This window comes from Buteo buteo, chromosome 24 (genome assembly GCF_964188355.1).
Source record: "Buteo buteo chromosome 24, bButBut1.hap1.1, whole genome shotgun sequence".
NCBI lineage: Eukaryota > Metazoa > Chordata > Aves > Accipitriformes > Accipitridae > Buteo > Buteo buteo.
This window is the reverse complement of record NC_134194.1, coordinates 5,813,527-5,826,758: the sequence shown is the minus strand read 5'-3', so window position 1 is coordinate 5,826,758 and position 13,232 is coordinate 5,813,527. Positions and strand designations below refer to the sequence as shown.

The window sequence follows — 13,232 nt, the reverse complement described above, 5'->3', positions numbered from 1 at the left end:
GAGCATGAAGCCAGGCCTAACAGCACAATCAACCCGGACACCAAACTGCTCGAACACAACGTTTGGTCAGTTCATTAGGAGGAGTTAATTGGCGGTGTGATTTCTGCACCGCTCAACCCGTTTGACGAGGGAATGCTCAGGGCCGACGCTGGCACCAGGGGCGGGCGGCCCTGCAGCTCGGTGGCAGCCTTTGAACCCGGGCTCGCTGCTTGAACCCCTGCGTGAATTTGGGTCCCTAGCCCACACGGCCTCGAGCTCTTTACAAGCTTCACAGGGCCGCGGGGAAGGGCCAGGCCGACGCCTGTGAGACGGGCCGGGCGGGCAGGACCCCGCTCCCCTCACAACCGCCGCCATGACAGCCGCGACCGCGCGCCTCAGGGGCGGGGCCTCTCCTCCATGGAGGCGGGGCCTCTCCAGGGGGCGGGGCCTCTGCCATCCCCTCCGTGCCTGTCAGCGGCTCGGCTCTTTCCTCCTCCCCCCCTCCCACCTCCGCTAGGGGGCGGCCTTTAGTCTACGTCAGCCCGCTGTGCTGTGCGTCTGACGTCACGCCGCGCAGAAGCCGCGAGAGGGGGAGAAAGAGAGAGAGAGGAGAGGAGGAAGCAGTTTCTCCGCGCTCGGTCGTGGCCGCCATTTTGTTTGTGTGCGCAGGGCGGACACGGGGCTTGCTCGCCTTTTTTTTTCCCAGCTGTAAGTGGTGCAGGCGGCTTTCTTCCTCGGGCTCTTTTCTTCTTCCCTTTTTCCCTTACGTTTCCAGGGGGCCGAAGCGGAGGGGGCGGAGAGGGTTGCGGGAGGCCGCCGGGGGTGGGGGTGGGGGGGGGAAGGGACGGGGACCTGCTCGTGTTGTCTCCGCGGCCCGGGGAGCAGGATTAGCGTAGAGCCCTTGGTGAGGGGTTGATTGAGGAGGTGTTAAGGTGGGAGGAGGGATCCTCGGTACAGGACCCCGCCGGTCAGGGTTTCTTGTGGCGGAGGGAGCCTCTGCGGAGGTGCGGGGGGGGGGGGGGGGGGTGGGCCGGGGAGGTGGGGGGCAGAGCTGGGGCCTCGTGTGCCGGGGGGTATTTTCGGGGTGGGGGCCGCGCAGCTCGGTTATTCAGCCCAGCCTGCACGGATGGCAACGGAGACGAGCCCTTCCTACCGCCCCCCCCCCCGGCTCCAGAGGCCTCCCGAGGGAAGAGCGGCGTGGCAGTGGAATTCGTGGCCGTGGGTTGGGGTGGTGGGTGTTTTCTGTAGGACCTGCTCCTGCGTGTCTGTACCCCAGACGCGGCAGATCGGCCTGGCCCGGCGGACTTTGGTCATCTGAAAGGAATAAGCCTTTGACCTCCTCCAATCCGTAGAGCCTGCCAAGTTTTCGAGGACAGACATTTAGAAATTGCTGTGTAGGCAGCTTACGGCAGGACATTTGTGGCCTTCCTGAGGCGTTTTATGTATGGATCTTTTAAAAAACGTCCATGGCTCCTGTTTGAGAAACCTTATGGCAAAATGTGGGAGTGAAAACGGCCTGTGATATGGATTAGGACCACATGCTATAGGAATGCATATGTTCCTGTCAGCTGTCAGTGTTACATAAGTGCTTCGGTGCATAAATTTAGAGGGAGTGCATAGTAGTCAAAAAATCTTAAGGTGGCTCCTACTGTAACATGGATTGTGGCTACTTCGGGCCTCGCACAGAGCAAATCTAACAGTTTCCTCATCATTTGCATTTACTTGGCTCCTCTAGGGACAAAATTTGCAGCTTCCATCTTAATTCCAGTAATTCTGTGTGCGTTTGAGTGTAGTTAAGCAGCAGTTAGTCTTCAGCTAAACCTTTTCTCTAGTTTTCTCTGTCAAATGTCCATCCTTCCACCCCTAGGTCTCTGTCTGCAGAACACTTTAATGGGGATTTTATTTAGCTATTTGTCCACTATAGAGCTTTAGTGTAGCCTGCCTTCTGCCAAATGTGGGAGAAAAAAGGAGGGGGGCAATCGTAAGTAAAATCCTTAATTCACCTATAACTGAGTGTGTGTGGGGAACTCTTCACCTCAAAAGCAGAATAACTGAAACCTGAATGTGTTTCATAATTTATGTAGGTTGAAAATAGAGGAAACTGGCTTTGATGCTGGGTAAGAAGAGAAGAAATTCAGGTGTGTAAATGAAACACTACTTGGTTTTAATTTTGTCTTGATCCTTCAGGCATTTTTGTTTGTCATTTGGTACATTAGTATTTTTATTTCTTATTAATGTATCAAGTGAATACATTTTTTTTCAAGACCTAGATCATGACTGACTCAAAGGGTGTACTAGTTGCTTATTTTAGCACAGTTGGTTGCTCTGTTTGTATTGTATTTGTATTTTAAAAATACATATCCGTAAGAAATGTTGGTGCAGGTGTCTGTTGTGTTTGGTTTTTTTTAACTACCAGCCTGTCAGAAATGTTATGCAAGTATCAGAAAACCTCTTTTTCAGAACAGGCTTGCCGTTTACATGTTCTGAAAGTTACCTTCTTAGTGCCTTCAGTTGGTATGGAGGCAGCCAGGGTCGTTCTGTGCAAAGTGACGCAATCACGCCTTTTTTTAGTACTATCTTTGTTTCCAAACCATTTTTCTTGCTGTCACCGCTTACTATGGACACTTTTTCTTGTCCTGTGTTAGTTCATTCTTCAGAATGTACTGAAATAGATAGGTAAGCTTATTCTTATTTTCAAAAACTCCTGCCAAAGAAGAGTAAACAAATAATGGTTGATTTTTGTTACACTCTTAATTCTACAGCTGTGCTTTACTTTCCTTTTTTTTTCAGTTGTGCATGTACCTGTTTGAACACAGAATTCCTGCATATAACATCCAGCAACGGAAGCTGGTGGGTTTTGTCTTTGGCGAATCAGCTGAATTGTAAAACACCTGCATACTTGCATGCTAATAGGGTTCAAAAATTGTGGCTTGGCTCACAGTACTACAGAGTTATGAATATACCAGAGTTCACTGTGACTGTTGCTAAAACTTTAAAAAGTGTTTTGTTTAGCAGTGATCTGTAAATAGATTTGTGAGAATTTTTAGACTCATTGTACATACTTTCATGTAGTAACTTACGTACAGTATAGTACGAAGAACTAAATCCAGGTTTTGTTGGAGAGGATGTTTGAAGATTAAGGTCTCCCTCAGAAGACTCTTTAAGGAAATGACTCTATTTAGTCACTTGAGAGTTTATTTAAAACAGGCTTTCATGACATGTTTGGAGCTATTAAGTGAAGATGAGTTGGCCTATTTAATCTTGATTTGTGTTTCGTAACAGTGTTAGGATGAGAAAGCTGTGTCTACTCGCCAAACCAAAACAGTATGTGGGGGAAGCTGAGGAAAAATAATTATTTGAGGAAATGGTTCTTTCTAGTTCTGTCGTATTTGATCAAACTACAGTAGTTGACTTGCATCCACAAATACCAGTGTAATACTTTTGTCTTTTATGTGTTTTTGTTGATATATTTGGTGTTTTTTTTAGTGGCAGATGCGGCATTCAAAACAATCTCATTGTCCTGAATGGGACGACCGCAAGAGCTGGGATCAAAGAAAGCACAGCAGCAGCCGTAAACGCAGGAAAAGGTCCCACAGCAGTGGACAAGAAAGCAAGCACTATAAACCAAATCACTTTTCAGAAAGGTATAAGATTCTGAATTGAGTAGCACTAATGTTTCTTATCATGTCTAAAATAAATACATCTTAGGGATAAGAGGTTTTGAGTGCCTAAAGCTGGCAATTCCTTAAAGTTTGGCTCACTTAAGACAAGCTTAAGAGGTAGTTGGTTTTGTTAACACAGTACCTGAACCATTAAATAGAAATTCTTTAATAAAAACAAGTAAATGTACTATTTTGTTTCACTGTTGTCAGTTAAGTATTGGTATTGAATACATTCAATATTAAATTTCAAGTTAAAAGTATGCCTTTTCATTTGCTTAATATGAACAAAAGGAAGCGAGGGTTTTACTCATTTAATGCAATGGTAAGTATGAGTTTCTCTTACTACTTTGGAGGTGATTTTCTTTTTTTCCCCACATTGGTTTCACTGGAAAGATGTGTTTTTCTGCTTTTTCTTTGAGAGGAAGAGCCCATGGAATTCTTTTACGAGCTCATACTCATGCTTATAAAATGCTGGAAGGGGTAGGTGTACAGTGATATGGAGGCTCTTTGCCTCAGCAGTTTTCTTAAAGGTTTTTTTTCTGTGCAGAAGATCCTTGATCCAGATACTCTCTGAGGGTTTTAATGTTTAATGCAGAGCACTAAGAACAATGCTTCTTGTCTCAGTCTCCAGGCTTCATTTTTCTTTTTTAGCACTTTGAGCTTTGAAAGCACAGAAGGGGATTATTGCTGTGTCAAGAGTGTTTTATCCTGTGACTTCGGAGATTGTACTTGAGTTGCTCAGTATATTTTAGGAAGTGTTTCTCCTTTTTGAGTCTGAGTTTCTTATTTACTGTGCAAACTGTGGACAGATTATATATTGTTCATGTGGATGGCTGCTATGTATTTGAGACTGACCATGTTGTTAGATTCCTAATAAAGTAACATCAAAAGCTCCATTATTTTTGGGGAGGGAGTCAATTAGAAAACATTCTTGGTGTAAAGACAGATACCATGTAACTCTGTAACTCAGCTCAAGTCACTTATCTTGTTGGAACCTCAAGTTTTTGAAGTGGAGAACATTCACTTAAAATATATTTTCAGTCATTATTTGGACGATAGAACCATAAATGAAAGAGACCATCATGACCGGAGATATGTTGAGGAATACAGAAATGACTTCTGTGAAGTATATGACCACAGGCATTATCACAGAGACTATGAAAAGAGTCACCATCATCACTATAGCAAATCCTCTGGTCGGAGCAGGAAAAGTAGTCATAAAAGGAAGCATAAGAGACATCATTGCTCCAGTCACCAATCGCATTCGGTATGAGTAATTTTTAACTTTATTATTAATGAATTAGTGGTAATAGACTTCTTAAGTGAGTGCTAGAACTTCAGTTCCTGGTCACAGTACTTTAAGAAATACTATATTATTTAAAAAAGGATTTGTAGTTGAGTCCATTTGTGAGCATATGAATATGTTCTTACTTGAGACTTTTGGATCAGTGTTGGGTGGGGGGTGGGATCAGTACTAGTTGTACAATGGGAACGTAGGTGGCCAGTAGTTAAGATCACTGGGATTAATCTGAAAAATGTTATCTCAAAGTTGAAAACAGGTTAAGTATCCTATTTCAAAGTACGGTTGTCACTTTCTAGTTTTACAGCATAGTGAACTATGTTTTTTCAGGTAGACTGAGTTACCATACATCCTATTACTAAAAGTAATTCAAGTGACATGCCTTTTTAATGTAAGCTTAATTGGAACTATGAAATGTGCATGTCTGGTAAATTGATACGAACAAGCTCTACAGCTCTACACCTGATTCCAGAAAACTTTTGGCAAGCCAGGTGCCTGGCTAATGGCAGCTAATGTCTTACTGAAGATGGGATAAGTTTGCTGCTTGCCTTCTTTGAGGGCATGCTCTCTGAATTTCTCAGTATTGGCATGATGCTCACTGATACATCTTCAGCTCCAGGTGTTTTATGTCACATTTCTGCAATAGAAAACAGCAAGCTGTATTAGATTATACAGTGCAAATTAAGGGCTTCAGAATAATTTTTCTTCTCTCTAAATGTGAGGGAAGTAAAATTACTTGATATTTTGTTATGTTTAGATTATATAAAGTGTATGTTTTAAAAATAGAAACATTTCACCTGACTGTAAGCTTAGATTTGTAAATAAATACTGTTTTTCGCTATTTGTTAGCAAAGTATTAGAAATAGTGATGTTGCATTCTTAATCTGTCTTCAGTTAAGCCACTGTTTGAGAGACAAAATTGTGTTGTTTTTTCTGTTGCTTTATCACTTTAAGTATTTATCTGAAAATCTGTTCCTTGCCATGTTTTTCTTCTGTAACATAAACTGTGCCCTGTGAATTTCTGGGGACTGAATTTGAAATTGCTCCTGCCAACTGTTCGTGGCCTGGTGTGTAACTGAATGCCTGAATATCTCCCCGCTGAATGAATTGCGTATTCTGCCCTGAATTCACTCTGATATATTGATTGGCTGGACGATCTTGGTGCCGTTTCCAGAAGAGTCACCGAAGGAAAAGATCCAGGAGTGTAGAGGATGATGAGGAGGGTCACCTGATCTGTGAAAGTGGAGACGTTCTAAGAGCAAGATGTATAGAACATTTTTCAACACTTTTTAAAAACTTTTCAGCAAAAAATCTGTTTAGAATAGTATGTCAGAGGAGGGGGGCTAAACAAATCTTCATTGCTCTTTTTGTTCTGTTTTTTTTGTGCTTTTTTGTTTTTTTGCATATCTTCTTTTCTGTAGAATATAAATACTGTGTTCAAAAAGTTCCAATTAGTAAATGAACTTGAATCTTGAGATTAGAACAAGAGATAGTTTTTTGGCTAACTGTTTCATGACACCTGTCCAATAAAATAATGCATTCAGATGCTGAGATTTAAAGTAATTATGCTTTTGTAATGGCACATTTTTAAATCTACGTTAATAATGTTCATTCTTGTTTAAGTAGTTTTATAATTCTAACTTGTGTTTGTTCTTTCTAGATGAAATTGTTGCAACTTTAGGAGAAGGAGCTTTTGGAAAAGTAGTGGAGTGCATAGATCATGATATGTAAGTGTTGGTCGGATCTTGTGACAAAACACACTACTTAGCATTACTAGGTAGATGTCATCTGCTTTTTTAAAGAGGGAGAACTGTGTTTTCCTTCATTATGTTTTTCTCTTGGTTCTACAAGTGCTGTTGCCATAACTAGAGAATGTGAGGGTATGTAAAGAGTACAGAATTGATTTGGGAGACTGACTTGTAGAAGGTGATGCAGTGAGGTGCTGAGAAAGTAGTTTTGCTTCTTAGTGGAAGCAATTGCTTGGAATTGGTCAAGCTGTGTATTTCTTTCCTCAGTCTCCCTAATCAGAATTATCCTTTGAATTCTTTTGAATGCACAATCAATACTCCAGTATCCGGTCCTTTTTGGTGGAACGATTACTTACATGTGATGGCGTGTTTGGTGGAGGAGAAGAAAATTATTGTGTTTCCACCACTTCTGTATGTGCTAGGAGTTTTAAACAGTTAGTAGAACTCATGTTATTTTAGCCATGTGTTTTACACCTGCAGTTCTGTGACATGGTTCTAAGTATTTTTTCCTCTGACTTTGGTTTGTTTGTTCTGTCGTTTCACAAATCTGTTTGGGAGCTTGAGATTGTGTTGTGAGGGCAGACAGTATTCTTAAGTCATTAAAATCTAAGTAGCTCTACAGAGACAATTAAAAATTGTCTGAGTGAATGGGATAGAATGAACTATGTGTATTTGTGTTCCATTTAAGTAATAGCCTTAGAGTTTGATTGTTACCCTGAGTGCAGGTCAGTTTTCACTAGCACAAAGTACTGGGAATCCAAACTTCAGAAGTTACTCAATTCCCCTGATTGCATAGGAGCACTGGAAAAGAGCCAGAACAAATTGTCCAAGTTGCAGGAAAAAATGTCAAATTTTTGCAGTACTTTCCTCAGATGAGAATTTTGCATTTTTTTCAGTCGTCTTGCAGGTGGATTCCTGATGTTTATTCTACCGTAGATGAGATAATAAGACTGAGAAGTAGTTAATGTAGCATATACTATGAGTATTTGACAGAGGAAAGATGGGTATTACATTTCTTGATAAAAACAGTTCTGGTTAAGTGCAGTGTGCTCAAGTCCAAATCTCCTTATCCAACTCATTCTCAGTGACCTTTAATCTTCCTGTGTTTCTTCTATTAAAATCAAGCTGCTTTGGGCTTGTAGGTATTTAACAATAATTGATTCAGTTTGTGATGCTTTACTTTCTTTTAAAGGAGAGGAATGCATGTAGCAGTTAAAATTGTGAAAAACGTTGGTAGATACCGGGAAGCGGCCCGTTCAGAAATACAGGTGTTAGAACACTTAAACAACATGGATCCAAGCAGCACTTTGTAAGTATAAAATTAGAATAGTCAGCAATCTAAGGATTTGTGGAAGATAATTATTCAATAAATTGAGTTTTGGTGGTGTTTTTTTTTTTTTTAATTTCTTTTTTAAGCCGCTGTGTCCAGATGCTGGAATGGTTTGATCATCATGGCCATGTTTGCATTGTTTTTGAGCTACTGGGACTTAGTACTTACGACTTTATTAAGGAAAACAGCTTTCTGCCATTTCATATTAATGACATTAGAAATATGGCTTATCAAATTTGCCAGTCTATAAACTGTAAGTAAATCTCAATACTGTTATTAAATATGTTCAGGGGTTTTGGTTTGGGGGGGTTTTGTTTGATTTTTTTTTTTTCCCGTTAGGAAATTAATGTATTAATTATGGAATACTGTTCTTTTTTTTTTTTTCCTTGTAGTTTTACACCATAATAAACTAACTCATACTGATTTAAAGCCTGAAAATATCTTGTTTGTGGAGTCTGATTACATAGTGAAGTACAATGCCAAAATGGTAAGTTTGTTCTTTGTTTCTCCCAACTTGAATTGGGCTACTTCTGTCTTCATTTGCACTTTTCTTAAACAAAAAAAAAAAGTATGTGTAGAAAGGTCAAGTGATAGAGTTATGTTCCCTAGAACTTTTTTTTTTTTGTGCTCTTAGAAATGTACTAACTTTCTGCCAAGTGAGTAACTTTGCTCCGATTCAAACAAAACTGTTTTCATTTGATCACTGGTTAGGTTCTTTGCTGTTTAATGAAGTTCTGGCATTCATACGGAGCATTGTGTTAATGGCTTTGAATTTAGCCAATTTTTTTCCTTCATATTTCTTAAGCCATTTGAATCCCTTTCTTTAAAGCATCCCTGTGTTTTGAGAGGAATGTCAGATCTTTCTTTCCATCTGATTACCCTGGAGTCTGAAGTGCCTGTCAGTTTTGCAGTCCTTTGCTTAATAGCTAAGATGAATTTTCTGTTTGTCATCAACATGTGATGTTGATCATTAGGCAGTGTTATAATGGGCATGGGCCCTGAATAGGACTGTTCTTGACCAGTGTCTTCCTTTTAAATCTAAGAAAACACTAAGACACAGCATTAGGGTAAGAACTTGTCTGCACAAACCACTTCTACCACTTGCAGAAATACAAGTTTCTTTTCAAGTTGCTGCTCTTTTTTCAAAGTATAAAAACTTCTTAGAAACAGAAATGCAGTATGGACTTCACTGCCTCTGGTTTATGCATAAGGCTTGATTTTATTTTTTTATTTTAGAGCTACAATTATATAAATGAGTGTATGCACCAATGGACAGAAAAAAAATGAGACAGAGAAAACAATTAACTGAAGTTAACTTGAAGGTTAACAACAGAGGAAAGGGGCTCTATTACTGTGGGAAGGGTCTTTACTTAGCTGTTCTGAGTATTCAGATTAAATTGCTTTGTTACCAGCTCCTCTTTCTTGGAGCTTGAGCTGAAGAGGAATTGATGTATTTGGAAGGAGTGTTTGTTACGTAGATTTAGTTTTTAGCTGTTTATGTTAACTGGTATTTTGAAGGTAAATAATGTGATGAATACCTTTTGCCTAAGCATGCTATTAAAAAATACTAACATACAGCGTTTTTATTTTCTTGCAGAAGCGAGATGAACGCACTTTAAAAAACACAGACATCAAAGTCGTTGATTTTGGAAGTGCAACTTTTGATGATGAGCATCACAGCACATTAGTGTCTACAAGACATTATAGAGCTCCTGAGGTTATTTTAGGTCAGTAAAGACTTATAAACCACCTGACAGTTAATTACAGTGCACTCAGATGGCTTGACTTCGTGAACTGGAGTAGTTGCTCATGGTTCTAATAATTCAGTCATCTCTCACAGATGGTGGTGTTAGAATTCTTGAGAGTAAACAGTAAAAGAAACAGTCTGAAAACGGCAGTCCAAACATGTTCCTTTCCCACTTTCTCCCACCAAGGTTTAGGGAGGGGTGTCGGAGGGGGAAAATGGGCATCAGTAAATGCATGGAAAATCGGCATATGCTTTGTGGATTGCGGATTTTAAGAATATATTAAAAGGTAAAACATAAACTTTGCCTATTTTGCAGCACTGGGATGGTCACAGCCTTGCGATGTTTGGAGTATTGGTTGTATTCTAATTGAGTATTACCTAGGATTTACAGTGTTTCAGGTATGTACATAAAGTTAAATTGTACATTTTTGTTACAGACTACTGATTTTGGTCTTTTAATGAGTTGTACTTAACTGTTACTGTAAAAGGCATAACCTCACAGGCTTTTTAAGGATTATACAGATGAGATTGCAAAGACAGCATGCATGTAGGAAAATGTGATGTTTTGGATATATCCTTCAGACTACTTAAGATGATCTGTTCTGGCTTTTTGGATGATGAAGCCTGCCTAGAGTCTGAAGATGCTGCTGAAAGAGTAAAGAAAACATACTCGTACAAAACTTGGTTTATGAACTCTGTTGTTCAGGGGCTATCGTAACTTCAAAAGTGCTATATAACAAGCTGCATTGCATAAACTGTTTTTAAAAATTTAAGGTGATAATGTATAAAGGTACTGTGACGATACTCCAGCAAACATCTTGTTTGCAAATGACTCTGGTTACCAAGTGGCTGAGAGTAGAAAAATGTGATAAGTACATTCATTGCTTTTTCCACACAGACACATGATAGTAAAGAACACTTGGCAATGATGGAAAGGATACTAGGGCCTCTGCCAGCTCACATGATCAAGAAATCCAGGTAAGTTCGTTATAGAAGTTGTCTAATATTTTGCTATTATAAGAAAAATTTTTAAAGTTTCCATTGTTAACTGTGAGCTCCTGAAGATCAACAAAGAAGCTTCCAGGCTTCTTGTTACCTATTAGTCTATTGCAAGAAATTGTGACAGATTTAGGTGGATTAATTAGTTGACAATAGTCCTCTCTTTTTCTGGTTTTAGTCTGAGTTGCCAGCAACCAAAATGCCAGCCTCTTGAACAGTAACTGAGTATGAATGTTCTTAAGTTTTTGAAGCTAAGCTCGGTATGGTCACCAGAACAGTATTACACACTCATTTTTCTGTAAACTGTGAGAGTAGAGAACATACTGTCATCAGAAGATGTATATTGAGAGAAAAAAGAGGGTCCTGTCTTGTTAATGCAGTTGCCAGCCTCTTCCACTGTCCCTTCATATCCCTCAGACGTGCTTCAGAGATCTTTCTCTCTTCCTCAAAGATAACTACATGCAGCAGAGGTTTGCCACTTGCATTGCAAGGAGAAGCAGCCGCTAGTACAGGGTTCTGCCCTAGCCCCCATATATCCAAAATACAGAGCATGTGAGATTTCATGGTCCATTCTCTTTCTGAAATAAGTTGTCCTCTTGCCAGCTAATCTAGATAATCCTGTAACTCATGTTATAGTAGAATTCCAGTAATCTGGGTTGGGTAATGTATTTGGTTTATTACAGTTGTCCAGCTGATTCATAATGCATTTTGAAAAACAAGAAAAAACTTAGAAAGCTGTAATTGGAATAGAGTCAGGTAGTATTTAAAAAATAAAATGCTACTTACGTACCAGTGTTAATGTGATGCTGAGGTGTAGATTTGTCAGAACTTTTATTTGCACTGGTAGTCTCGCGTATTTGCAGTACATTTTTTAAAGACCTTTGGGAATATCTGATGTAGTTAAATAGTTGCTAACCACTTAAATTATGCAGATTTTGTAAGAAGTGTTTTTTGAAAGTTGATAGATTGGCAAGCTGTCTTTTTGTTAGTAGCAGGTGAGACCAAGTCGTTCTCTTGGAACACCTGAAAGCATCCATCTCTTTAAATGTCAGTAATGGAAAATAGGTTTTCAGTGGCTGCTTTGTTGATGGGAATACTGAAGGACATGTTTTCTAAATATTGTGACAGTGGTGATATGAAAGCAACAGGTCTCTGAATAAATACTAGCTAAAAGAGATGTTAGCTCCCAAATGCAGAGGGATATGCAGGAACATTTTTATGGTGTTGCAGAACTTCCCAGAAAAGCATCTGCCCACTTTATGCACTGACACTATCTTAAAATTATTTTCTTTGTTATGCAGAAAGCATTATTTTCACCACGACCAATTGGACTGGGATGAACACAGTTCTGCAGGACGATATGTTAGGAGACGCTGTAAGCCTTTAAAGGTAGGAGACAGTATTTTTATTATGTTGTTAGACTTGCAGTTGTAAAAGATCTCTCTAAAATACTTCCTTTCCTTTTCTTTCAGGAATTCATGCATTGCCAAGACAGAGATCATCAGAGTCTCTTTGACCTTGTTCGCAGGATGCTGGAATATGATCCAGCCAAAAGAATCACTCTTGATGAAGCCTTGCAGCATCCTTTTTTTGAACCATTAAATAAATAAATAAATTCAAAGATCTCTTATGCTTCTTCAAGGAGATTTCCTAGACTGTGTCAGTCAACAGAGGTTGCATGAAACTTTTGTAAACTTTAAATTATTTTGTACAGTTAAGTCTGTAAATATTTACATATGTTTTGTATAACTGTTATGTTTACCTTGTTGAACAGTTGTAGTCTTATGAGTATCGAAGTGAAAAATAAAAGTAATTTTCATTTTTGAAAATTTTTCTTTGAAACTGTACCTCTCTCCTTTTGCAGATGGGGCTAGTTAAGCATCTGACTTGAGGTGAGGAGTCTGTGGGCTAGCTGAACGAGTTTTGAAAACAAATGTTTTCTAACTAGCTTCCTTTTATTAGTCATAAAGAAAAGTTTTGAAGGGTTAAGGCTACTTAATAGTGCTGTATAGTACTTTGTGGTAGCATTCTGAAACATGGTTGAAAATGGTGTATGTTCTCAGTAGGTATCTTTTGTGGCTCACCTTTTTCCCAGATATTCTGTTAAACAGCATGCATCGTGCTCTGGCTGGCTAATTAGTCTCTGGAAACTTGTCTGATGCTTTCAGTGTTAAGTATTTATAGGTAATTCTTTTGCTAAGGTCTGAAAAGTAATATTTCATATTTTCAATATTGTTTTGAGTCATTGAAGATCAGCATTTTCATGATAAAATTTTTAGAAGGATTGTACTGCTCCTGGAGAAAAACACAGGGAAATACTGTGTGCCACAGAATTGTAGCATATTTGAGCCCTTCTCTTGCTATAGTAACAAGATCATTCTGAAGTCTTCAAATATGTATTTCTGTGGAGCTTGATCTCTAATTACTGATAAATTAGGTAACCTTGGCAACCGAGAAACACTGTCGT

General features: G+C 39.3%; 1 protein-coding gene across 5 annotated transcripts; it reads left to right on the top strand.

The window, feature by feature from the left end:
- Positions 1 to 516: 516 nt before the first annotated feature.
- On the top strand, positions 517 to 12,596 carry CLK4 (CDC like kinase 4). 5 transcript variants are annotated; one of them, XM_075057022.1, is made up of 14 exons: positions 544 to 687; positions 2,770 to 2,829; positions 3,466 to 3,623; positions 4,683 to 4,908; positions 6,116 to 6,206; positions 6,602 to 6,668; positions 7,882 to 7,998; positions 8,106 to 8,272; positions 8,412 to 8,506; positions 9,617 to 9,746; positions 10,083 to 10,165; positions 10,665 to 10,744; positions 12,067 to 12,154; positions 12,238 to 12,596. In XM_075057022.1, the coding sequence occupies exons 2-14, from the start codon at positions 2,776 to 2,778 to the stop codon at positions 12,373 to 12,375; spliced, it is 1,494 nt and encodes a 497-aa protein (XP_074913123.1). In that variant the 5' UTR covers positions 544 to 687; positions 2,770 to 2,775; the 3' UTR covers positions 12,376 to 12,596. The 5 variants fall into 5 exon arrangements, with proteins under 5 accessions (XP_074913126.1, XP_074913124.1, XP_074913123.1 ...); XM_075057025.1 differs by lacking the exons at positions 2,770 to 2,829; positions 4,683 to 4,908; positions 6,116 to 6,206 and having other exon boundaries at positions 517 to 687; XM_075057024.1 differs by lacking the exons at positions 544 to 687; positions 6,116 to 6,206 and having other exon boundaries at positions 3,466 to 4,908.
- The last annotated feature ends 636 nt before the right edge of the window (positions 12,597 to 13,232 follow it).

Excerpts from the sequence above, each read along its gene's own strand:
- CLK4 (XM_075057022.1), top strand. The coding sequence starts at position 2,776 with ATGTACCTGTTTGAACACAGAATTCCTGCATATAACATCCAGCAACGG. Across the intron at positions 3,624-4,682 it reads CCAAATCACTTTTCAGAAAG|TCATTATTTGGACGATAGAA; the intron begins GTATAAGATTCT and ends ATATATTTTCAG. Across the intron at positions 12,155-12,237 it reads GACGCTGTAAGCCTTTAAAG|GAATTCATGCATTGCCAAGA; the intron begins GTAGGAGACAGT and ends CTTTTCTTTCAG.